Raw genomic sequence first — 27,909 nt, 5'->3', positions numbered from 1 at the left:
AGACTTGGGTCTCTGGCTTTCACTAGTGCACACCTGCACTCTCTGGACTCCTGGAGACCTCCTGTCTCTCTAGGTGGAGCCCAGAACCCTAATCCTAACTCTGCTATAAGCCCAGGACCCACCTGCTCAATCAACCAGCCAGACTCCTGGTTGTTCCAAAAACCCAGTCCCAGGATTGGAGATTCCGTCCCACCCATAACGCTATGGAATCTCCGGGCTCCAGGTCCCCAAGTGGATTTTACAAACTTTGGAGGAAACTGATAAAACAGATTCCTCCACATTAAATACCCCTAAAGCCCCTCAACCTGCCTATTTGAGAACCCTGGGCGACAATTACTAGGACTGGGAACTGTACTGTCACAATATATACCCCAATTATTTTGTAAACTATGAAAGATAATGTTATGCCGAGTAAACAGATACCTAACATGTCACGCTTTAAAATGATGTGGTACTTAAAAATCTCCATAGGCGCCGCTTTAAACATTTCTACAGGTTACATGTTTAGAGTTACAGAGGAGTTCTAGTGCTAGAATTATTGTGGTGTGAACACTGTTTACATATGTGGGCGTGGCATATTTATGCATTCACCACTGCATGCGAACGCAGGGGGACGTGGGCACTTTAAAAATTGTTACAAAATGTAATCCTCCCTTGCAATAACAATATGGCATGTGTGAGGGGTTAGCTCGGCAGCGGGTGTGTGTGACCCCCTGGATGGGTTCCCAACACAAAATCAGGCACAGCAGACAGCGTTGTAGGTGCAAAAAAACAAAAGATGCGGTTTATTTATGCTACATGCAGTGATACATATAACAGCCAAACAAAAATAAAACATGAAAATAAACCCTGGTCAGCTTGACCTCTAACTACACACTTAGATTCCCTGTCTAACAACTGAGAGCAGCCTTGTGCTGCCCCAGTCCCTGTTGTAGAGGTTTGCCACACAGGCCTTAACTCACCGCACAGAACAGGTGTCACACTCCCCAGTCTATACAACACAAAAACTGGTTCCAGGATGGAGCATCTCCCTAAGCATGCTGGGGTTTTTTGTAGAGGTCTTAATGAGCCCACTTACTTCAGCTGGGCTCATTAACTCTTCCCCTCTAATTGTAAAGGTCTGCATAAAGCCCGAATCTAGGGCACACATATTTCCCATCCTGGATACAACCAGGTGACTTTACCTGCGTGCTGCCACATACCCCCCCCCTCTTGTTTCAACCTTGGGGTTGTAACACAAGGAGTCAGACACGCATGTATCCGAGACAAAGCATCCACATTCCCCATTTTAACACCAGGGCGATGCTTAACTGTAAAGTTAAATTCTTGTAGGGCCAGGAACCACCTATTTACCCTTCTATTGGTCTCCTTGTTTTGAGCCATCCACTTTAAAGGAGCGTGATCAGTCACCAGGTCAAAGTGCCTACCTAGCAGATAGTACCGAAGGGAATCTAGAGCCCACTTCACTGCTAAACATTCCTTCTCAATCGTGGCGTAATTTACCTCATGGGACTTCAACTTCCTGCTGAGGTAAATGACTGGGTGCTCTTCCCCGTTCCAGACCTGGGATAACACTGCTCCTAACCCAACGTCTGATGCATCAGTTTGTACCACGAAGTCCTTAGAGAAGTCTGGTGAGTACAACACTGGCTGGCTACATAAGGCTGTTTTTAAGGACTGAAATGCTTCTTCAGCCTCTGGGGACCATTGAACCATGACCGACTCTTTCCCTTTTGTCAGGTTGGTGAGGGGCACCGCCTGAGAAGCAAAATGGGGAATGAATCATCGATAATAGCCAGCGATTCCCAGAAAGGCTCGTACCTGTGTCTTGCTGTTGGGACGTGGCCAACTCTGTATGGCCTCGACTTTATTGACTTGGGGTTTTATCACCCCCCTCCCAATAGTGTACCCAAGATATTTGGCCTCCTCCTGTCCAATGGTACACTTCTTTGGATTGGCCGTAAACCCAGCTTCCCGGATAGAGTCTAGGACTGCTTGTACTTTCGGCAAATGTGAGACCCAGTCTGTGCTATGGATAATCACATCATCCAGGTAAGCTGCAGCATATTTCTGATGGGGCCTCAGAATCTTATCCATTTTCCGCTGGAATGTTGCCGGTGCATTCTGTAACCCAAACGGCATTCTCTTATATTGGAATGCCCCATCTGGGGTTACAAACGCAGTTTTCTCCTTGGCCGACTCAGCCAGGGGAATTTGCCAATAGCCTTTGGTGAGATCAAGAGTTGTCATATATCGGGCTGTTCCCAGCCGGTCAATCAACTCATCTATACGCGGCATGGGGTAGGTGTCAAATTTTGTAACTTTATTTAATTGTCGAAAATCGTTACAAAACCGCCAGCTCCCATCAGGTTTGGGCACTAGTACGATAGGACTGGACCAGTCACTCTGGGACTCCTCTATCACACCCAATTCCAACATCCTTTGAACCTCCCCACGTATTGCCTCCCGTCGGGCCTCTGGTATTCTATAAGGTTTTAGTTTTACCCTTTCTCCTGGCGGGGTGATAATGTCATGCTCTACGCCAGATGTTTGTCCCGGAAGCTCAGAGAAAATCTCTTTGTTACGAAGTACAAACTCTTTAACCTCCTGTTGTTGGGGTTTCGATAAGGTGTCTGCTATTCCAACCTCAGGAACTAAGCAATCAGGCTGTGCTTGTGACAAAGTCTCTGCGACTAGGGATTCCCTATCCCTCCAGGCTTTCAGCAGATTGACGTGATAGATCTGCTCCGGCTTTTGCCTTCCTGGCTGTCTAACCCTGTAGTTCACCTCACTAAATTTTTCAATTACTTCATATGGACCTTGCCATTTGGCCAGAAATTTGCTTTCAACCGTAGGGACTAGCACCAAGACCCTATCCCCCGGGGAAAAAGTACGGGTCTTGGCCCCACGGTTGTACACTCTCTGCTGTGCTAACTGCGCTTGGGTTAAATGTTCCTTTACGATTGGCATTACCTGTGCAATTCTGTCTTGCATCAGGGCGACATGCTCAATCACGCTCCTGTGAGGAGAACTCTCATTTTCCCAAGTTTCCTTGGCGATATCCAGCAGCCCTCTTGGGTGTCTCCCATAGAGCAACTCGAAGGGTGAGAAACCCGTAGAGGATTGGGGTACCTCCCTAATGGCAAACATTAGATAGGGTATTAGACAGTCCCAATTCTTTCCATCTCTAACCACCACCTTCTTTAACATTTGTTTAAGGGTTTTGTTGAATCTTTCAACCAACCCGTCTGTTTGGGGGTGATACACAGATGTACGCAATTGCGTCACTTTGTACAACTTGCATAATTCTTTCATAACCCGGGACATAAAGGGTGTACCTTGGTCCGTAAGCAGTTCCTTACAAATACCCACGCGGCTAAAAACAAGAGATAGCTCTTTGGCTATGGTTTTGGCCGAGGTATTTCGGAGAGGAATTGCTTCCGGATAACGGGTGGCATAGTCCAATATAACCAAAATGTACTGATGCCCCCTGGCGGACTTCATTATCGGACCTACCAAATCCATTGCGATCCTTTCAAAGGGGACCTCAATGATAGGAAGAGGTACCAGCGGGTTACGGAAATGTGGCATAGGTGCCGACTTCTGACAGACAGGGCAAGAGGAACAATAATTTTCTATTTCCTTCATGACCCCAGGCCAATAGAATCTCTGCAATACCCTCTCTCTGGTTTTCTCTGTCCCCAGATGACCTCCCAGAATGTGCCCATGAGCCAATTCTAACACCAACTTCCTGTAAGGTTTGGGCACTACAAGTTGCTCAATGGTTTCTTCTGCCGTTTGAGCCACTCGATTCAGCAGGTCCCTTTCCATAGTGAAGTAAGGATAAGGGCAAGTCTTATCTGGGTTCACTAACTCGCCATCTATTTTCACCACATTTTCCCGTGCCTTTATTAGGGTGGGGTCTTTTAACTGTTCTGTGGCAAAATTTTCCCTGTGAACCTCAAGATCCGAAAACTCCACAGACGGCATGTTTTCATCTGAGGATGTTGGCTCCCCCCCAATTTCTCGAGTTTCCCCCGCCAATACCGACAAGGGAAATTCAGGAGAGTCCTCACCACTCCCAGAGGAATTCTGGTCATCTTCCTGGTTTATAGGGGCACCAGTGGGGGGCTCAGGACAATCCCAGAGTTCCCAGAATTTTGGAAAATCCCTTCCCACAATAGCATCATGTGGTAAGTGAGACACTAACCCCACCTGATGAGAGAGGTTACCTTTGGGGGTCTCAAAAAACACTGAAGTTACAGGATACTCTCGGGTGTCCCCATGCACACAAATAACAGCCACCCTGTTCCTCCCAGAGACCTCTGTAGTAACTAATTCAGCTTTTATCAATGTTACCAGGCTACCTGAATCCAGCAACACATCAACATTTCTACCATTAATACACATTTTACATAAATGTTTCTCAGGTCCCCGAATGGCAGTGCATGCAACTGTCGCAAACAGCGACTGACGTCTCTCCCTTATAAAGTCACATTGCATAGGCTCATCCACAACTGGGCAATTGGCTGCAATATGTCCCTCTTGCCGGCAGCGGTAGCAAATAATCTTTTTCGCTGTCTCTTGCAGCATGGGCTTCCTGGGCTGCTCCCGCCAGACCTTAGGTAGAACTCCCACCCTCTCACTCTCTCCACCCTCACCCCTTGGAGTCATCTTACCCGCCACTGGGAATGATCTGGTCTTAGGGTGGAAAGTCTGTGAGTCCCTGGAAGAGGTGGTCAGGTTCTCTGTAGCCAAGTACCTCTCAACCAGATCCACAAGTTTATCTGCATTTTCTGGGTCTCCATGGCTTACCCATTTTTGGATGGCAGTAGGAAGAGCTCTCAGGAAACGATCCATAACAACACGTTCCACAATGTTTGGTGCGGTCAAAGTCTCTGGCTGCAGCCACTTCCTGCTCAGGTGAATGAGATCATACATTTGAGACCTGGGGGGTTTTCCAACCTGAAAAGTCCAATTATGCACACGCTGAGCCCGGACGGCCAGGGTGACACCCAGCCGTGCCAATATTTCTGTTTTTAGCACCACATAGTCTTTTGCTTGGTCAGGCTCTAGGTCATAATAAGCTTTCTGCGATTCCCCAGTTAACAGAGGGGCCACCAGTCCAGCCCATTGCTCCTTGGGCCACTTTTCCCTTTCAGCAGTCCTTTCAAATGTGGTCAAAAACACCTCCGGATCATCCTCTCCAGTCATTTTTGTCAATAAACGGCTCACACCAAAGGATGCGGTATTATTGTAACCACTTGCTTCATTGGTCTGCGGACGTTGCTGTATTAATGTCTCTATTTTCTGTTGAAAATTCTGCTCTTGTTTCTGCAATAGGTCTATAAAGCGGGCTTCAGATTGCTGCTGTGCTTGTTGCTGAGCTTCCAGGCTCTGCTGGTGAGCTTTCTGCTGGGCTGCAAGGCTCTTTTGTAAAGCTGCATTTGTTTGCTGCTGATTTGCATTTGCTTGCTGCTGGTTTGCATTTGCTAGAGCCAGCTGTCTCAGTATCTCCTCCATGCTGGCCTTTAAAAAAAATTGAAAAAAAAACTGCCAAAATTCTCCACCAACTGTGAGGGGTTAGCTCGGCAGCGGGTGTGTGTGACCCCCTGGATGGGTTCACAACACAAAATCAGGCACAGCAGACAGCGTTGTAGGTGCAAAAAAACAAAAGATGCGGTTTATTTATGCTACATGCAGTGATACATATAACAGCCAAACAAAAATAAAACATGAAAATAAACCCTGGTCAGCTTGACCTCTAACTACACACTTAGATTCCCTGTCTAACAACTGAGAGCAGCCTTGTGCTGCCCCAGTCCCTGTCCCTGTTGTAGAGGTTTGCCACACAGGCCTTAACTCACCGCACAGAACAGGTGTCACACTCCCCAGTCTATACAACACAAAAACTGGTTCCAGGATGGAGCATCTCCCTAAACATGCTGGGGTTTTTTGTAGAGGTCTTAATGAGCCCACTTACTTCAGCTGGGCTCATTAACTCTTCCCCTCTAATTGTAAAGGTCTGCATAAAGCCTGAATCTAGGGCACACATATTTCCCATCCTGGATACAACCAGGTGACTTTACCTGCGTGCTGCCACACATGACAGGTCCTCTTTATGGAGAGATCTGGGGTCCTCCTATCTCCTAAAAGCAAAAGATGAAAAAAAAGAAAAAAAATATTTTGCTTAAAAAAAAAAAGCCATTGTTTTCATGGGGAGGGGACCCCTCCCACCACTTTTAAAAGTGATCCAGCAGCCAATTTTCTGCTCAGACCACTTTTATCAGAAAGACCGCCTCGTAAGGAAAACATTTATACTGGGGTTATGACATATAGCTAGGGTTGCCACTTTTTCTTCAAGTCAAACCCGAACACTTTACTGGCGCACGGCATTGTTTTTGTAGTATACACGATAGACAATAGGATTGTAAAAGACCTTGGACACCTATGGGTGGCTTAAAGTGGATGTAAACCCGAATTATTATTTTTTTTTTATGTCATAATGTAGAGTATACGATTTCCTATCATTTGAGCCCAGTCTTGCCACAAAGAGTTAATCCATCTCTGAGCAGTCCTCTTTTATTGTTCAGTCAGATAATTCTTGACAATCAGAGAAAATCTTTGTCAAATCCTCCCCCTTGCTGTGAGTGACAGGTGATTTACATATCTCGTGCACTAGCCTAAAGAGACATGCATTATTTTTTAATTCTCTCCCACTCCTTTCTTCTGCTGCTCTGCCAGGATTGGATGTTCCCCACCTCAGCATGATTTGGCATGCCGAAGTCATGTGGTTACTTTCCTGTCTTTTCACTGGATGTTAGTGATCATAGTAGAAGTTCAGTTTAAGAAATACACAGGAGAAAATGCATATTGACAAGGGGAGTGTAGAGGTGGGCGGGGAGTCTACTGACATCACGTCTCCACCCATCAAGCTTCAGACAACAGACCCACCCACAGAATCTGCAGTTTTTCGGGTCTCATAGAGGACAGAGGGGAGATATTTGACAGGTAAAGATACATGCAGGAGGCATCTATATCCTTCTAGATAACCAATATTGCAGTAGTTTAGAAAGGATGACATTGGGTTTACATCCACTTTAAAGAGAGTAGTAACACGGTGTACTGTGTGTGCCGTGAGGAACAGAGGGTGTGGTCACATTGCATTAACCGTGGGAGGGGCCTAAATGAGCCCACCCTACCTACAGCACCCCTTACTATCCACGGCACCCCAACTTTCCACTGACAATCTAAAGTAGCCCATCCTACCTATAGCAACCCACACTATCAACACCACACAAAAGTGGCCCATTCTATCTCAACACTTCAAATCAGTCCATCATATCCAAGGCACCCCAAAGTGGACCACCCTAACCACAGAACCCCACACCAGCAGGCTGCACAGGGGGAGGCAGCAGGGTGGATGGGGCTGCAGAGTGGTCAGGGGTGCCGCAGAGTAGTCAGAGGGGCAGTGGGATTGACATGAGGACAGTGGGATGGATAGGGGACAGTGGGATGGACAGGAGAACAGTGGGATAGAGAGTGGGGGGACAGTGGGATGGACAGGAAGACAGTGGGGTGGACAGGGGGAAAGGAAGGAGGACAGTGGGAGGGAGAGTGGGGGACGACGACAGTGGGGAGGACAGGGGGACTGTGGAGTGGACAGTGGGATGGAGAGTGGGGGACATTGGGATGGACAGGAGAACAGTGGGATGGACAGGGGGAATGTGGGATGGACAGGGGGAATGTGGGGTGGGCAGGGGGACTGTGGGGTGGGCAGGGGGACGGTGGGATAGACAGGGGGACAGTGAAATGGACAGGGGGACATGAAAGGGGACAGTGGGATGGACAGAACAGTGGGGTGGAGAGGGGGACAGTGGGATAGACAGGAGGACTGTGGGGAGAGCAGGGAGACAGTGGGATGGACAGGGGAAAAGGAAGGGGGACAGTGGGATGGACAGGGGGATAACAAGGGGGCAGTGGGATGGACAGGGGGATGGACAGGAGAACAGTAGGGTGGGCAGGGGGACTGTGGGGTGGAAAGTGGGATGGACAGGGGGCAGTGGGATGGACAGAAAGGGGGACAGTGGGATGGACAGGGATCTGTGGAGTGGACAGTGGGATGGACAGGGGGACAATGAGATGGACAGGAGAACAGTAGGATGGAGAGTGTGGGACAGTGGGATGGACAGGAGAACAGTGGGTGGACAGGGGGGCAGTGGGATGGACAGGAGGACAGTGGGATGGAGAGTGGGGGGGGCAGTGAGTTGGACAGGATAACAGTGGGATGGAAAGTTGGGGGGGGGGGACAGTGAGATGGACAGGATAACAGTGGGATGGAGAGTTGGGGGGGGGACAGTGAGATGGACAGGAAAACAGTGGGATGGAGAGTTGGTGAGAACCATGGGATGGACAGGAGAACAGTGGGATGGAGAGTGGGGGGGGGCAGTGGGGTGGACAGGAGAACAGTGGGGTGGAGAGTGGGGGGCAGTGGGGTGGACAGGAGAACAGTGGGGTGGAGTGCGGGGGGGGCAGTGGGGTGGACAGGGCGATCGTGGGATGGACAAGGGGACCATGGGGTGAACAGGGAGACAGTGGGATGGACAGGGGAACAGTGGGATGGACGGTGGGGGGGGGGTCCTGGGATGGACAGGAGAACAGTGGGGTGGAGAGTGGGGGAGGGGACAGTGGGATGTACAGGAGAACTGTGGCATGGAGAGTGGGGGGGCAGTGGGATAGACAGGAGAACAGTGGGGTGGACAGGGGAACAGTGGGGGGACAGTGGGATGGACGGTGGGGGGGGGGTGTGGGATGGACGTGGGGGGGCAGTGGGATGGACAGTGGGGGGGCCCGTGGAATGGACAGGGAGACAGTGGGATGGGCAGGGGAACAGTGGTGGGGGGACAGTGGGATGGACGGTGGGGGGGGGACAGTGGGATTGACGGTGGGGAGGAACGTGGGATGGACAGGGGGACAGACAGACAGCGAGGGGACAGTGGTGGACTGTATATACATCTCTCCTGCTGTCCCATTCTCTAAATTGTGGATTGCTCCCTGTACTGAGGCTGATCTCTACACTGGCTTCTCCTTCTGCTGTGCTCCTGCAAGTAGATCTGCATTGACAGGGGTGAGGGGGACCGACCGTACTAGTCTGAAACTCACCTATCACAATTTCACAAACAAGACATTAGCCCTGCTGGAGCGGGAGAAGAAGGGGAGAGCGTGCTGCTGGCTGGAGAGAGTGTTCTGCATTCTCTGATTGGCACATCATTGACAGGGGGGGACTCACTTGGGAGTGCTCACCACTGATGACAGGGGAGCAGGGGTTGCTGCTGGTGGGAGAGAGCGGAGGGGCTGGGATTGGGAGGGAAGGAGCAGTAGGAGACACTCACCACTGAAGCCACAGGAGCAGGGGGTGCTGCTGGTGGGACTCAGGAGAGAGCGCATTCAGCGCGGGGGGGGGGGTCATGGCACTGGTAGAGGGCTGCAGGTACAGTACTTCCCACACTGGCTACTGTGTCCAGGTTTCTGGAGGACATAAACCCAGGCATAGCTGTCAAAGCCAGGACTGTACAGGTCATTCCTGTACAGGTAGCAACTCTACATCTAGCTTCAGCCATAACCCTGGTATTAAATGTCAAAATAATGCCGTATTTTCCCAGTTAGGCAGTCGGCAAGTGGATAATTAGTGAGAGTGGTGATCGCTGATTGCATTGGGAATGCATAAACCTGCAGAGGCAGGTGGGAGCGATCTCCTGGGGGAGAGGGGAGGGGAGGTACAGCGTGTGCTAATGAGGTCCGTGGGTGGGGAACGACTTCCTTCTACTGGTTTTCCCATCCTGATTACCAAATTCAGGATGGCTAATTGAGGAGTTTTCAACAAGACTGAGGCTGAGGTAAGGCCTGGCCTAGAACAAATAGAAAGCTTTTTTTCTTTTCTATAAAAGAGCTACATTAACATATATTCTCAAATGAGGGACACCTATTAGCAAAAGTATGTAGGCATAGGACATACCCCCCTTAAATGAGAATTATACAAATACAGCAATTTAGAAATCGGATGAAAGGTTTAGCACTGGGAAACACTATTTGATAGATAAATAAAATAGTGCATTTTATATACACAACTCTATAGATCAGACCAAAATAAGTGACAAATGAGGAGGAAAGAGGGACAGAGGAACTTTATTCCAAATTAGGGACAGTCCCTCAAAATCAGGGGCAGTTAGAAGCTATGCATTAATGCTATATTGGTACATAGGGAAGCCCTCGTCAATGTAAGGGAACGCTATACTGGTCACTGATATAAGGGGGTCCTTCTCCCATTGGTCACCAATGTGAGGGCTACTATACTGACCACTGATATAAGGGGGTCCTTCTCCCATTGGTCACCAATGTAATAAACACTACACCAACCACTAGAAATGTAAGGGAACACTACACTGACCACTGATATAAGGGGGTCATTCTCTCATCGGTCATCAATATAAGGGAACACAACACTGATCACTGACATAAGGAGGTCCTTCTCCCATTGGTCACCAATATAAGGGAACACAACACTGACCACTGATATAAGGAAGTCCCTTTCCCAATGGTCACCAAAGTAAGGGGTACTACACTGACCACTGATATAAGGAGGTCCTTCTCCCATTGGTTATCAATGTAATAAACACTACACCAACCACTAGAAATGGGCTCCAGGTTTTGTCTCGGCCAAAGTTCAGACAGAATTTTGCTTGCTCAAAGGTTCAGAGAATTTCTAAAGTAAATGTGTATTCAGCTGATTTGAACCTGTTACTATCTACTAATATATAAAGGAACTCCTTCTCCTATTGGTCACCACCTCCGCCATGTTTTCCAGGCTCCGATATCCCCCCTGTGTGTCTGGCCCCAGCATAGCAGATGTTGACATGCAGATGGGAGGGAGACCATGGACCATCTATCTGTTCTACTAGAACCCCGATGTCTCATTAAAGAGAATCCGTCACAACAATATCCTACTAGATAGGAGGTGATTGGTTCCTTAAAGCGGAGGTCCGCTCACCGCTGCAAAAATTAAAAACCAGCAGCTACACATACTCCAGCTGCTGGCTTTTAATATTAGGATACTTACCTTTCCTGGAGTCCAGCAATGTCAGCACCACAGCTGATGTTTCCATCAGCTGTCGGGTGCTGCCACCTCCATTGCAGGTAAGGGAACCCGGTAGTGTAGCCTTACGGCTTCACGCCAGGAACCCTAATGCGCATGCGCGAAGCTCCGCTCCTCTCTCCTACTGGCCCGGTGACAGGAGGAGGAGGAGGGAGCCGAGCCGCCCGTGACGTTAATATCCATGACTGTGGCTTCGGGAAGTGTGAACAGGATACCAAAGACAGGTATCCTGTCCCCCCTATTAACGGAAGTTCCACTTTTGAGTGGAACTCAACTTTAAGTGAAAACAATAAAAGTTGCATTTAAAAAGTATAAAAAGTAAAAGTTACAAAAAAAGTTACAACATTTTTCAGCTTTCACAAAGGAAGGTGAATGCACATGCAGCAGATGCCTACATATGAAAATGTTCATGACGCTACACACAATACATATTTCCATGCACAATGGAATGAGCAATAATTCTAGGCTCATTATTTAGGGGTGACTCCAAACTGATGACCTGGAAGGCATAAATTGGGATAAAATCTTAGGAACAAAGAACACAGAGGAGAGATGGGGTTGCTTTAAGAGCATATTAAATAAGGGCATTAGCCAATGCATCCCATTGGGTAATAAATTTAAAAGAGCAAACAAAAGTCCTGGATGGCTTAACTCCAATGTAAAAAGGCATATAAAAGCAAAGGAGAAGGCCTTCAAAAAATAAAAGGTTGAGGGATCATCATCAGCATTCAGACTGCTAGGATAGAACATGAAAGACACATAACGGAAGAGAGCAAAAAAATCCCAAGAAATTCTTTAAGTATGTAAACAGTAAAAAAGGGAGAACAGACCATATTGGTCCCATAAAGAATGAGGAAGGACATCTGGTTACAAAAGATGGGGAGATGGCGAAGGTATTGAATTTATTCTTCTCCTCGGTCTTCACGAGGGAATCAGGGGGGCTTCAGTAACCAAAACTGCAGGGTTTATCCTCATGACACATCACAGGAAGCACCTCCATGGTTAACAGAGGACAGAATTCAAATTAGACTTGGGAAACTTAACACTAATAAATCACCGGGACCAGATGGCTTGCACCCGAGGGTACTTAGGGAACTCAGTCAAGTAATTACTAGACCATTGTTCCTAATTTTTACTGACAGTCTACAGACTGGTAAATTTGTGCACAACGGAAAATGTTGTTTCGTTTCGGTTCATTGTCATTCGTAAAATACATAATTTTGTTCTGTTATATTCTTTATGTTACGTTAATTTGTGGATAATTCGTTATTTCTGTAGAGTTTCTATATTCGTTATACTGAATCTTGAATGATGTTGAATTTATTTGTTATATCCGCTATAATTTCTTTAGTATTAGTTGAAATTCGATATTTATGTATGTATATATATATATATATATTTGTTACAATGATTTGTAGTTTGGAAAGTTGTTTGTTTATTGAATCTATTAACACACACAATCACAATATCTCTTCTCCTCGGCTCAAATACAATACAACACCCTTTTCACTCAGTTCTCAGGAATTCACTTTGCCAGTAATCCAACCTCCAGCACAAAATGAATCAGCTGATTGGACTGTAAGATTTACTTTGAGTTGACCTTTTGTTCAAGTAGAGCTTTAACAAAGTACCAAATCACGTCAAATTCATTTGTTATATTCACTATAATTTCTTTCGTATAAGTTGAAATTCATTTTTTTTTTTTATTCGGACATTCGGATGCATTCGAATGTCCGAATAAAAAAAAAAAAATGAATTTCAACTTATACGAAAGAAATTATAGTGAATATAACGAATGAATTTGACGTGATTTGGTACTTTGTTAAAGCTCTACTTGAACAAAAGGTCAACTCAAGGTAAATCTTAAGATGCAAAATTCGGCCAAATTTCGATTTGTTACGAAACAAATTGCACATGTCTACTGACTGTAATGCCCCAATATTTAAAAAAGGGCCCAAAATACATCCCTGGAAATTACAGACTAGTTAGCCTAACATCAATAGTATGCAAACTCTTGGAGGGGATTATAAGGGACTATATACAAGATTTTAGTAATGAGAACGGTATCATTAGCAATAATCAGCATGGATTCATGAAGAATCGTACTTGCCAAACCAATCTATTAACCTTCTATGAGGAGGTGAGTTGCCATCTAGATAAAGAAAGGCCCGTAGACGTGGTGTACTGTATCTGGATTTTTCAAAAGCATTTGACACAGTTCCCCATAAATGTTTACTGTACAAAATAAGGTCTGTTGGCATGGACCATAGGGTGGGTACATGGATTGAAAACTGGCTACAAGGGTGAGTTCAGAGGGTGGTGATAAATGGGGAGTACTCAGAAAGAAGTGGGTAGTGGGGTCCCCCAGGGTTCTGTGCTGGGACCAATCCTATTTAATTTTTTCATAAATGACCTGGAAGATGGGGTAAACAGTTCAATCTCTGTATTTGCGGACGATACCAAGTTAAGCAGGGCAATAACTTCTCCGCAGGATGTGGAAACCTTGCAAGAAGATCTGAACAAATTAATGGGGTGGGCAACTACATGGCAAATGAGGTTCAATGTAGAAAAATGCAAAATAATGCATTTGGGTGGCAAAAATATGAATGCAATCTATACACTGGGGGGAGAACCTCTGGGGGAATCTAGGATGGAAAAGGGCCTGGGGGTCCTAGTAGATGATAGGCTCAGCAATGGCATGTGATATCCAAACAAAAGAACTCGCTGCTCCAGGTGAGACAGGAAGCCTAATGATATCACGGATGCCCGCCTCCGCATTCGATCAACACCGAAGAAATGGCTGCACTCCAAGATCCATCAAAATTCTTATTTAATGAACGAACATCCCAAGTGTTACAAACAGTTCAAATGGTAGATACGTTTCACACACTAACAGGTGCACTTATTCAAGCGCACCAGTTGGTATGTGAAACGCGTCTACTATTTGAACTGCTTGTAACACTTGGGACCTTCGTTCATTAAATAAGAATTTTGATGGATCTTGGTGTGCAGCCATTTCTTAAGTGTTGAATGGCATGCAATGCCAAGCTGCTGCCAACAAAGCAAACAAAATATCGGCATGCATTAAAAAAGGATCAACTCCAGAGATAAAATGACAATTCTCCCGCTCTACAAGACTCTGGTCTGGCTGCACCTGGAGTATGCTGTCCAGTTCTGGGCACCAGTCCCCAGGAAGGATGTACTGGAAATGGAGCGAGTACAAAGAAGGGCAACAAAGCTGATAAAGGTTCTGGAGGATATTAGTTATGAGGAAAGGTTGCGAGCACTGAACTTATTCTCTCTGGAGAAGAGACGCTTGAGGGGGGATATGATTTCAATATATAAATACCGTACTGGTGACCCCACAATAGGGATAAAACGTTTTTGCGGAAGGGAGTTTAACAAGACTTGTGGCCACTCATTAAAATTAGAAGAAAAGAGGTTTAACCTTAAACTACATAGAGGGTTCTTTACTGTAAGAGCGGCAAGGATGTGGAATTCCCTTCCACAGGCGGTGGTCTCAGCAGGGGGCATCGATTGTTTCAAGAAACTATTCGATAAGCACCTGAAGGACCACAACATACAGGGATATACAAGGTAATGCTGACATATAATCACACACATAGGTTGGACTTGTGTCTTTTTTCAACCTCACCTACTATATATATATATATATATATATATATATATATATATATATATATATATATATATGAAAGGCTTCTAAAAAATTTTTTATATATATATAATTTTCTTTTTAACAAGATTGCAGTCATAAAAATCAGGAATTAATAAAAGGTAGAAATCCAATTGGTCAGGAAAATGACTTGTCTGGAATGTGGAGACAGAGTAGTTATTCATGTGTGTACAACACAATACACAACGTGTTACATTATTATAACAAAGTATTGTAGAAAAGATCTCACCATAGAAAATGGAGGAAAAAGTAGAAAATAAACCCGGATATGAAGGTGACATTTGTGTAACAAAAAAAGTATACACTTAGCCCTTGTACACACGGTCGGACATTCCGACAACAAAATCCGTCGGATTTTGTCCGAAACTGGTGTTGCATACACACGGTCGGACAAAGTTGTCGGAAAATCCGATCGTTCAGAACGTGATGAAGTTATTTCGTTACGACGGGACTACGTTCAGGCTAGTAGCCAATAGCTTTGGTCTAGGAATTTGATCTGAGCATGCGTGGCACTTTCTCCGATCGGAATTCTCTACAAACGATCGGACAAAGTCCGATCGGATCATGTTTTCGGAAAATTTTATAGCCCAGCTCTAAAACTTTGTCGGTCAGATATTCAGACGGAAACAGTCCGATGGAGCCCAGATTATCCGACAACGCGGTCCAATCGGACATTTTCCGTTGGAATGTCCGACCGTGTGTACAAGGGCTTACAGTTTAGTAAAAAGCCCATGAATCCAGGCAGACACTCCGATCGCGTTCCACCTGTGCTCCAGAAGAATAGCGGAAGTGACGTGTCACGCACTAGACGACCCAACGTGTTTCGTCAGCAACGTCTAACATCATCAGGGGCCATGTCATTTTTTTTTTATGAGTAATAAATAGTTACAAGCTGCACCATGAGGCGTTCTCTCTTCTCTCTTTGATAAGATTGAACCTTTGTTGGCGGATCCTTCATTTGGGGGCCGTTTCCATTGGAGGCTACATCTTCTTTGTCACCCATGCTCATTTGACTACCTGTGATGGGTGTCAAATCGATTTGGTGAGTAATGTTTGCCCATTAAACCGTGGAAGACAGCACTTTATTCTTCACAGAAACCGGAATTACTTCACTTTCACTTGATTGAAGATTTTTGGTGGTGGTTAATGGACTTTTTATTGCATATTTACACACATCAAACATGTGGTTTATGAGCACGGTATGGAAATTTTATTTATTCAATATTTTTTTAATGAATCTGGTGTACTTTCAGAAACCGTGGCAAAAACTTGCACAACCTAATGGAAGTCTATGGGACCACAGCTAAAAACATAGGTAACCCTCAGAAAAACACACCTGAGCTAAGGCCAAACCACACCACAGCAGTGTGAACCCAGCCTTGGGGGTCTAGTTATAAAAAGAAAAACTGCATAGTAATTCACTGGTGAAAGTGCACATCCATTCCTTCTGTGTAAAGAAACAAATTACTCAGTGATGTACAGGAAGACAGGACTTCAGTGAGAAACAATTCCCTCACTCAGGACAGGAAAGTGTCTGTCATGGCTTCTCCCTCATGTGAGATCTCTGATGTATGCTAACGTTGGACTTAAATGTAAAACATTTCCTGCACTCAGAACAGAAATATGGTTTCTCCCCCGCGTGCGATCTCTGATGCTTGTAAAGATGTCACATATATGAAAAACATTTCCCGCACTCAGAACAGGAATACGGCTTTTCCCCCGTGTGAGATCTTTGATGCTTGTAAAGATTGGACTTATTTGAAAAACATTTCCTGCACTCAGGACAGAAATACGGCTTTTCCCGTGTGCAATCTCTGATGCCTGTAAAGATTGGACTTATCTGAAAAACATTTCTCGCACTCAGGACAGGAATACGACTCCCCCCCCCCCCCCCCCCCCCCCCGAGTGGGACCTTTGATGTGAGACAAGTTGTGATTTTTTTTACAAAGCAATTCCACACTCAGAACAGGATAACGGCTTCTCCCCTGTGTAGGTTCTTTTATGCTCATTAAGACCAGATTTAAATTGGAAACACTTCCCACACTCAGTACCGGAAAGAGGCTTCTCCCCCATGTGCAATCTCTGATGTGTGCTAAGGCTGGTCTTCCATGAAAAACATTCCCCGCACGCAGAACAGAAATATGGTTTTTCACCCGTGTGCAATCTCTGATGTGCGTAAAGATTGGACTTATGTGAAAAACATTTCCTGCACTCAGGACAGGAATACGGCCTCTCCCCCGTGTGCAGTCTCTGATGCCTGCAAAGTTTGGACTTATGTGAAAAACATTTCCCACACTCAGAACAGGAATACAGCTTTTCCTCCTTGTGAGATCTCCGATGCATGTAAAGATTGGATTTATCTGAAAAACATTTCCCACACTCAGAACAGGAATACAGCTTTTCCCCCTTGTGAGATCTCCGATGCCTGCAAAGATTGGACTTATCTGAAAAACATTTCCCGCACTCAGGACAGGAATACGGCTTCTCTCCCGTGTGAGATCTCTGATGTTTGGAAAGACTGGACTTCTCTGAAAAACATTTCCCGCACTCAGAACAGGAATACAGCTTTTCCTCATTGTGAGATCTCCGATGCATGTAAAGATTGGATTTATCTGAAAAACATTTCCCACACTCAGAACAGGAATACAGCTTTTCCCCCTTGTGAGATCTCCGATGCCTGCAAAGATTGGACTTATCTGAAAAACATTTCCCGCACTCAGGACAGGAATATGGCTTTTCCCCTGTGTGCAATCTCTGATGCCTGCAAAGATGTGACTTCTGTGAAAAACATTTCCCGCACTCAGAACAGGAATACGGCTTTTCCCCCGTGTGAGATCTTTTATGATCATTAAGACCAGATTTAAAATTGAAACTCATCCTGCACTCAGTACAGGAAAACCTCTTCTCTGTTGGAAGGACGGCACTGGCCCTCACAGTCTGAGGTTCCTCAGGATAAGAGGAATACGATGGTCCATCTACACTGTGTGGTGCCGGATGGACATTTGAGGTAGTCGGGTTTTCTCCTGGACTATACTGTGTGATGTCCTCATCTTCTACTTTACAGTCTGGAGACAAAGTGAGACAATCCTCTGAGGTTTTCCTCATCTCCCGTCCATCTACTAAAATAGAAATACAAAGATTATTACTAGACATGAGCTGATTGGTTCCCCTAAACCAGGACTCCGCCCACATCAGGCAGCTTTGTCTCTGAGGATCTTACAATTCCCCCCTCAAGGTAACTAGTAAATGGGTCCTCTGATCTCCTACCAGATCATTTCTTTATTCATGGACCTTAGTCAGAGAGTGAGGAAACAACGAGAACTGTCTTTTATAGGAGTGACAGTGATGAGGGGATTATAGTGATGTTATAAAAATGCACTGATCAATGTAACAATGACACTGGCAGGGAAGGGGTTAAAGCTAGGGGGCGATCCAGGGGTTAAGTATGTTCCCTCAGCGTGTTCTAACTGTAGGGGGGATGGGCTTACTGAAACATGACAGAGAGCACTGCTCCTGATCACTGGGAGCAGTAGATCCCTTGACATATCACTAGGCAGAACGAGGAAATGCCTTGTTTACATAGGCAGTTCCCCGCTCTGCCTCTCCTCGCCACGATCGTGGGCTGCCAGTGGACATCGAGTCCATTCTGCTGATGTATATCGGCGTGAGCCGGTCGGGAAGAGGCTAAATATTTTTTTTAGACAAGTTGCAGAGATCCCACGCCGCTGCCTCCCATCTCCTGAGACTGCACTCAGTGACTTGGATCTGAGACTATACAGACATATCCCTCCACCCGGCACAGCCAGCAGACAACAGAGCAAGTAACCCTGGGAGAATTGTTCTGTCTGAGATCTTGCTAGACCTGGGTATGGGGAAGAAGACCCAAAGCACATGCCTCAGGTGCCTAGGTTGAGTAATGCCTATGGAGAAAATCAACATTTTGCTGCCAGCTGAACCCCAGAATCTCCATAAATCCAGTCCAGATACATAAATTGTGTCTGCAGCACAGAGAAGGAAGATTATCGGAGAGAAATACAGGAATACAGGACGGGGAACACAGCTCAGGAAAATGACCAGGGGATTACAGGCAGATGTCACCCAGCCCCCGCCCTATTCTGGACCAATCGGAGAGCAGTATGGGTATAGGAATGTATTTAGTGTTAATGACCGACCTGTGCTGATCTCTGTAGGAGTGTCCTCTATAAATGTCCCCGTTATTCCATCCTCCTCCATAGACTGCTCATCATCCCTCACATTCCTCTCTTCTTCTTCTTCTGATTTAACCTCAGCTTTAAAATCTCTCAGGTTTCCACTCTGAATATATAATAAAAATGACATAAATGGTAACAACGTAGATAATGTACAGATCCTAATGATACTATCAGTGATTGTTCCTCATCTACCTGATGATGGTGAGGGACGGTGTGATCTTCCTGTGTGGAATCCCGGGAATACAGAGGACGGGGACATCTCTCTGGTGGGTTCCTGGTATTAGGTGGCTCCATCACATCCTTGTGTTCTTTTGAAAACTCCTCCATCACTCCATACTCCTCATCCTCCTCTTTATACTCTTCTTTAGCATCAATATTATCATCCCTGAGGATTCCACTCTGAATATATAATAAAACACAAACTGTAAAAACATAATTGTTTAAAAATAATCACAAGGGATTGTTCCTCATCTACCTGATGATGGTGAGGGATGATGTGATCTTCCTGTGTGGAATCCCGGGAATACAGAGGACGGGGACATCTCTCTGGTGGGTTCCCATTACTGGATCCATCTGTAGGAAACACACACACTGACTTAATACATTGTTTCTATGTGTTTATCAGATGATGGGGGATCTAGGTGGAGCCTCCGTACTGCTCTCTCCTTTACAATAAAGTCTCCTCTTACCCGGTGATGTGAGGGGCGGCTGATTGTCCATCATGACGTCCTTGTAGAGATCCTTGTGTCCTTCTAAATACTCCCACTCCTCCATGGAGAAATAGACAGTGACATCCTGACACCTTATAGGAACCTGACACACACAATGATACAGTCACCATCCAGACACATCCCTTGTCTGTTACTGGATAATGTCCCAGAATTCCCAGCACCGCTCACCTCTCCTGTCAGCAGCTCCATCATCTTCTTGGTGACTTCTAGAATCTTCTCCATGTTGTGTCTCTCAGGTTTTAGGGAGTCACATGGAGGCACTGTGGTGGTCATATCATCACCTGACTTCACAGGAGGAAATCTCTGTATTGAGGGACCAATAGGAACATCATGTTAAAATCCCAGAATCCTCCTCACCTCTCCAGTCAGGTCTGTGTTTTATTAATAGAGATAAGAGTGATGTCATGTGACCTCCCAGAATCCTCCTCACCTCTCCGGTCAGCAGGTAGATGATCTCCAGGGTGAGGTTTAGTATCTTCTCAGTCATGTGACTCCGGTCCTCCTCCATCCTCATTGGTGCCGTCATTTGATCTATACAGGTCTCCTTGTAGACGGATAACTTTGATAAATGAAAGTAAGAATTATTTGGATGGTATTGGTCACACAATAATAGGATGTGGATGTGAGGGGGGAGGGTAATAGGAGGGTCGCTGTACATTAAAGAACTACTGCCCCCATGGCAACACATTTAGTTTGAATTGTTTAATGTTTGCTACACTTTGAGGAAAACATGAAAACAGAAATTCTCTTTTCTCTGTTGGGTTTGTTTGGTTTCTAAACTGGTTTTGATTCGTTTTAGACCTGCAGACAAGGAATGGACACAGGGGCACAGGCCAAGGGGGGCGCCAATTAGCAGTGTTTCAGTCACTTCAACATAGGCGCTGAGCACTGCTGCTTGCTGCTGGGCTAGTGGGCTGACCCAGTGGCGCACTAAGTGGGGGGCCGAGGCTTTCCGGCCGAGGCTCCAGCCTCCAGCATTCAGAGCCAGGGGGGTGCTGATACAGATTCTAGGCCCTGGGTACGCCTCTGGTGCTGTGAGGACAATGTCGGGTCATCATAATGTCCAGGAAGGAGAACTTGCTGACTTTTGGCCAGAGTTGCCGGCTAATCAGGATAATTGCCAGAACTCCGGCTGCAAGGCTCCAATCTCTGGGGGCCTGCTGACTGACAGGAGTGATGTCACTGTCACTCTCTGCAGTAAGAGAAGGGATTGGATTGGATAGCAGGAGGATGATGCTGGTGGGGAAGAGAGCTGTGGGTGAGGAGTCTTTTCTCTTCCCTCCAATGGCAGCCAGGTTTGGGTAGGAGAAGAACAACAGGGGGAAGGGGTTTGTTTTCTTGGTTGCCAAGTATACTGTAATATCCAGGACATTGAACAGAGTGGCAGTGTCCTGGGGCTCTGAATTTCAACCCCAGGCAGAGCCTGTGTCATGGGAAAGTATTGGACTGGCCATCCATTGGAAGATGCTGGAATGAACAAGTGTCCATCTTCATTCCACTTTATATCCTGGAACATATCACTTGACCAGTGAGATGGTAATATGAAGGATGCCTTCACTTCCTGGTAGGAGTTCTTTGAGGAGGCAGTCTGAAAAGTAAATGCAGGTGGGACAACCATCAGAGACCACAGCCCCCCTGAACCCTACAGCCCCCCTACTTCAAAGCCTTGCAGCCTGACTACCCCTTATTACTTTCTCAGAGGTCCCCAAAGTCCTTCATCTACACTTTGTCCTCAGGGGTTCCAAAGTCCTTCAGATGCAGTGCAGTACACTCTCAGAGACCCCTCATCTTCTCTACTTCTCTCAGAACCCTCAGTATTTTCCTCCCTTTGACACCAATGATGAAATCTATTCTTCATGGCAGCCTGGGGATGTTTTTTTCCCTCCTAACTAGCAATGCAAGGGGCTCTATGTTCCATACTTCTGATCCCTGCACTCCATTATTGTGTTGGTTGCATATTGTAATGATTGCCTATTTTCTACCTGTAATGGAACCGCTTGGGCCCCCCGATTAGGTGCTTACATCTGCCAAAGAGCGCATCCTGCCCTCAAAACCGTTCCGAGCAGACCGAGAGCTAATACCAGCTCTATTTACCCCAAACATCGTACACATACAAGATGTGAGGTAAACTCCAAAGAATGACTCTTTATTGAAACTCAGACACATACTTTATACCCTACAGAAGGACATCCCCCTCCCGATCATATTACCCTAAAAATACAAACTGTACACAGGAATATAATTACCATAGCTAAACAACAATCAACATATACGATAAACATTAAGTTAAATAAAAAAAACTAGCCACCTGCGTGACTCAGTACCCACCCACAAGATATTTGGGGGGCACACCCTAAAAAAAATGCATAAAGATGGTGCTGCCATAAGACCATACAACAGAACAAACCTATTACAGCGCACACATGCAAAACTAACATTTACCACCATATTGCTATACGGTGCTTAAGCCCACTTACTGTGACAATTAGAGGGTCCTACACTATCCATAGACTAGGAGATCCTGCTTCTCTGAACCATGGGAGCTATACTCCTCTATATGGGAGACCATGACACAGGTGGTCACTAATGAGAGGTACTTACTAGTTTTGCAAGTGTGCGCTGTAAGATTTTTGTTCTTTTGTATGGTCTTATGGCAGCACCATCTTTATGCATTTTTTTAAGGGTGTGCCCCCCAAATATCTTGTTTGTCTATTGTATGGATTCTGACCAAATCCTGTTGGGTGGAGCACCCCACTCCCTCAGCAAGTACCTCTCATTAGTGACCACCTGTGTCATGGTGGAGACCTCATGTTCTCCCATATAGAGGAGTGTATGGCTCCCATGGTTCAGAGAAGCAGGATCTCCCAATCTATGGATAGTTTAGGACCCACTAATCATGGGGTACTTTGTCGCAGTAAGTGGGCTTAAGCACCATATAGCAATTAGGTGTGACCAAATCCCCATATTTTTTGATAATGTTTTTTGAAAATGTCTAGGCGTTTTAAAAAAGCCTTGCTGGAGGTAAATGTTAGTTTTGCATGTGTGCGCTGTAATATTTTTGTTCAGTACCCACCCAGGCTAGTTGGCACCAAGCCCCTCACTCTGGATACAAAGTACAATACACATTATTATAAGCATAAACTTCCCACAATGGTTAGCTAGCAGACAGACAAAACAATAGGTGAGTTAATTAGCATAATAAACAGTATTCTCACCCCACTTCAGACTAGTAGGCAACAGACTATAGCAGGAGGCCTACTTGCAATAAACACAATATGGCAGGGGACCCCAGTGGTTTGAGCGGATAACATTAACATCTACAGTCATTGCTGGTTTGAGGCATAGAGGCCCCAAATATGCATATGGAACCTCCAGTTCCCAGAGTCTATGTGGTTTGAGAAGACGTGAACTTGAATCAGAAACAAGACCACTCAACGGATCCCCCAGGCACACATCTCCCAAAGAGTAGTGTGCCTTTAAATGCCAGGGCCCATAAGCCCAAAAGCCCCTGTTCCGGGTGAGTCTGTCTCACTGCCTGTGTAGTGTAATAATTGCCCTTTGTAGGCCATGCATGGTCAGGATGGTCATTGTCTTGTCTATTTATTGTCAGTGCTGTTTGTTTAGAGGAACATATTACTAGAATGTATCTCCAAAATGAAGAAAATCTTCCAGCCGCCTAAGTGGGGACATTTTCTGACCCTGAAGGGGTTAAAAATACAAATAATAACTGAGATGATAAACGCTTACACTATGGACAAGGTATATACCAAAGTTGGGTACACTGGCAGCACTTAAGCTCGCGTGACTCCAAAGTTGTACAATTTACAGCGTGACTTAGGAATGCGACTTTGAGGCGACTTTACACTCTCTGGCACTCAAAGTAATGTAGTAACCTTTTCAAACTCGCCGTAACTTTCAGTTGCATAGATCTGAAAGGGTGCCATTGAAAACAATGGGCTGCGACATGTCATGCAACTTTGTGTGTCCAAAGTAGCATGACAAGTCACACAAGTGTGAACGGAGCTTTACTCAGAAAAACACTGGCTTTAGATGACTAGGTGTGTGGCGCCCTGTAGTCTCACAGCGTTTGTGGTGCCTGTAGGCAGGATACCTACTGTAGTTGGATAGAGTGGCTACCCTAGCAGGAGGGATCCGGTTAATGCTTTGTTGACAGCTTCCCCAGGGATTCTTTTTAGGCTTTTGGGGTCCAACACACTGATCCTGTGGCAATATAAAAGGGACGGGACGGGGCGGGGGGGGGGGGGGGAACGGGGGGCTTGGAACTTTTGAGAGGTTTGCTTGCTTGGTTTCTGCCTTTTATTTTAAAATGGCAACACCTCTTTAAATGGTTAAACTGAGAACTCCTACACACAGAGTTCAGTCCATTGATAAGTAGAAAAATTGTATCTCTTTGGTCTTTTTCTCAGACTTGGCAGGCTGCCCAGACAAGTTGCTCCACGGGAAGACTTGGGGCAACTTGCATTGACTTCTATTACAGAAGTCATTTGAAAGTCGCGCTGAAGTTATAATCGGCATTTTTTATCAGCACAATCGGCCGATGCTGATTAATTAAAAAACGCAGAATATCAGCCAATATACCGGTCCACCTCTACTCTGATGGATGTCGGGCCGGACACCGCTTAGATGTAATCAGAGAGGGTGCCTCTCATAACCTGTTGAAATCCGACATTTCTGATCTGACTGTTTCTACTGGAAAATGCTAATATTTGTCAAGGAAGGCTTTTGGCAGGTCCTACTCCCCCCCAGATTCCTTAACCATCTATAGTACAGAATAACTTAAATATCTTCTATATCATGAAGCACTAAATTCATGCAAAACTGTATTTATATTCATTAAAGGGGCTGTAAACCCTCTGAAGGTTCTCTGAAGAATTCCGCTGAAACTGTCTTGCATACACACGATCACACCAAAGTCCGACCGCCAAGAACGCGGTGACGTACAACACGGACGACGGGACTAGAAAAAGGAAGTTCAATAGCCAGTAGCTTCCGTCTCATACTTGCTTCAGAGCATGCGTTGTTTTTGGTCCGTCGGAACAGCATACAGACAATCTGTTTTCCCGATAGAATAGAATATTTCCGACGGAACCAATTCCTATTTCTAGTTACATCAGAATTTTTGACGTAAAAAGTCCGATGGGGCATACACATGATCGGAATATATGGTGAATAGCTCCCGTCTGTCTTTTTCCGTCGGACATTCCGCTCATGTGTACGTGGCATAATAACTGGGAAAACGATATATAAAAATACTATACAAAAAATAAATCAAAAACAAACAACACAATATCAATATTCAGTCCAGCCGGAGCAATTGTATTGAGCTGAAAAATCCCTTTTTATTCCCCCTACTCTGGGTTCACCATCTCATCCCCCCAAAATCCATCCCCTGTCAGACTCCTGTTGTGAGACTCATCATAGTGTCTCTGGAGGGATCGCTGATCATTCCTGTGTAAAATCTTACAGAAATCTTCCCTAATCCCGACCTTAATTATCATTTCATTCCCCCACATACAATGTCTGGAACCGACATTTACTGACATCAATAACTCCCCTCGTGGTACAGACCATAAATCCCCTCATTGTAATATACGGGGATATTCTACATTTCCACACTATATATGTGTGTATCATCATCTGCTGGAGATAAAAGACATCACAGTGACTATGGAGGAAGAGGACGGACATGACGGGGGGGTTACTGGGTGTAAATTACCTTCTCTCCTGCCACCACTTACAGCAATGTCTTCTCTCTACTTGCTCACCTCTCACCCGGAACTCCTTTTTATACCTGACATCACTTCCTGTCTGTCTTGAATAGAGACTTCCTGTCTGAGTAGAAGTGAGATCACCATCTTGTGGAGCTCAGAGGAACTGCAGCCCCAAGAAACATCCCGTATTATGAACAAGGCCTTGTGCTGTGTGTGTGTATGGACTGTATATCAGACATCCAAACCTGCAAAAACAAATTTCAGGGAGGTGGCGCTCCATGCCTGCAAACCCCCCCCCCCCCCGGGCAATATATTTTTTAAATCACCCTTTCAATATTTTTTCACAGTGCTTCTGGGGAAGGGGTGGGTGGTATGTGGCAGTGGACATTGTCAGTAGTTTTTTATTTTTAATAATTGATTTTTTTACAATTTAATTTGCTTGTTTGTTTTAGTTTTTTTCACAATGCTTTTTGGGGGGAGGGGGTATGGGCAGTGGACAGTGTTGGTAGGGCAGGGGAGAGTGGTGTCATGAGAGTCACCAGGGAACCTATGTGTGGGGGTTGTATGAGAGTCATCAGGAGCCCTGTGTGTGTGGGGGGTTGTATGAGAGCCACCAGGGGCACTGTGTGTGTGAGAGTTGTATGAGAGTCATCAGGGGCACTGTGTGTGGGGGTTGTATGAGAGTCATCAGGGGCCTCGTGTGTGTAGAGGTTGTATGAGAGTCACCAGGGACCCTATGTGTGTGTGGGTTGTATGAGAGTCATCAGGGGCCCTGTGTATGGGGGTTGTATTAGAGTCACCAGGGGCCCTATGTGTGTGTGGGTTGTATGAGAGTCATCAGGGGCCCTGTGTGTGGGGGGTTGTATGAGAGTCATCGGGGGCCTGTGTGTGTGGGGGTTGTATGAGAGTCATCAGGGGCCCTGTGTGTGGGGGTTGTATGAGAGTCATCAGGGGCCCTGTGTGTGGGGGTTGTATGAGAGTCATCAGGGGCCCTGCGTGTGAGGGTTGTATGAGAGTCATCAGGGGCCTTGTGTGTGTGTGGGGGTTGTATGAGAGTCATTGGGGGACCTGTGTGTGGGGGTTGTATGAGAGTCATCAGGGGCCCTGTGTGTGGTGGAAGAAGGGGTATAGAGAGTGCTGTGTGGTTCCCTGGTGAAAGGGGGAGGGGTGGCCTTTCCTATGTCCAACCACCTAGCTGGGGAACTGTTTTCAACTCTCTCTTTTTTTTTTTTTTTTTTATTTAAACCACCAAAAGGTCACCACAGGAACAATATAATACAAATACATTACAGTTGCATATGAATAAGACAATTTGTATCAGAAGGTTTAGGGTGAAATATATGCAACAGTTTCACTGTATATTCCATATGGGACTAAACTATGTAGCGTAATCCCTAAGGGATAGGTTACTGGCAGCAAGTCCCAGAATCACCTTCACTATTTTCCATTATCTCAAATACACAAAAAGAGGAAAAAGGAGAAGATTTGATTAGAAGGGCAGAGAAGAATAGAAGAAGAAGAGGGAAGGATGGTGAGTAAAGAAGGGGGATGGATGGGGGAGGGAAGAGAGGGAGGGGGTCCTGGGTTGGAGGCTGGCACGGATTTGCTGTTCAATAGTCAAGGGCCAAGCAAGGTTAGACCTTCTTCAGAGAGGATAAACAAATTCCATATTCTCCACAGCTCGAAATATTTTTCTTGTTTATGTTGTGCCGAAAGTGTGAGATCTTCAAATTTATTGATTTCCACTGCATATTACTCGGCAACTTTTTAAATTTCCACAGCCTATTACTCGGCAGCTTTTTAAATTTCCACAGCCTATTACTCTGCAACTTTCGTCAGGAGACTCGTTTTCCTGCAGAAAAATCTCCTTCTTTCTTAATTGTTTACACTCTTTATTTGATTGGTGACATTCGTCCAGCATTATCATTGCATTATTTTGCATCTGTTCTGTTTTAATTAGGGTTTCCTGTAAAAACCTCTCCTTCTTTCTTAATTGTTTATACTCTTTATTTAATTGGTGATATTCGTCCAGCATTATTGCATTATTTCTCATCTGTTCTGTTTCATGTTTCATCATTGTCACTATAGACTCATCATAATAATCTGCCTTGTGTGACAGAGTGAGGCTCTGTCCCTGTGAAATTGGAGGAAAGAGGGATCTCCAACCCTGTGTCCAGGTCTTGGTGATAACGAGCAGGGTGTGTGCCCAGCTGCACACAGGCCATATAACGAAGGGGCTGTTGGGAGTAGAGTGTGAGGGATGGTGGAGTGGAGTAGCTTGAAGCTGTGTGCATGTCCAAAGAGCCCAAAGCTGTGTGCGTTGAAGGGTTGAAGCTGTGTGCGTCCAAAGAGCCCAAAGCTGTGTGCGTTGAAGGGTTGAAGCTGT

General features: G+C 45.7%; 1 protein-coding gene across 1 annotated transcript in view; it reads right to left on the bottom strand.

Annotated features, from left to right (window-relative positions):
• Positions 1-27,909, bottom strand: part of LOC143986866 (uncharacterized) — a 273,378-nt gene that overhangs the window by 206,216 nt on the left and 39,253 nt on the right. The window contains 1 exon segment of the mRNA XM_077485272.1: positions 20,222-20,350. Coding sequence (XP_077341398.1) covers positions 20,222-20,350 — 129 coding nt within the window.

This window comes from Lithobates pipiens, unplaced genomic scaffold (genome assembly GCF_037356315.1).
Source record: "Lithobates pipiens isolate NorthernLeopardFrog02 unplaced genomic scaffold, aLitPip1_a1.2 Scaffold_18, whole genome shotgun sequence".
Lineage (NCBI taxonomy): Eukaryota > Metazoa > Chordata > Amphibia > Anura > Ranidae > Lithobates > Lithobates pipiens.
Note: the sequence above shows the minus strand (reverse complement) of the source record. Positions and strands in the feature narration are given on the sequence as shown.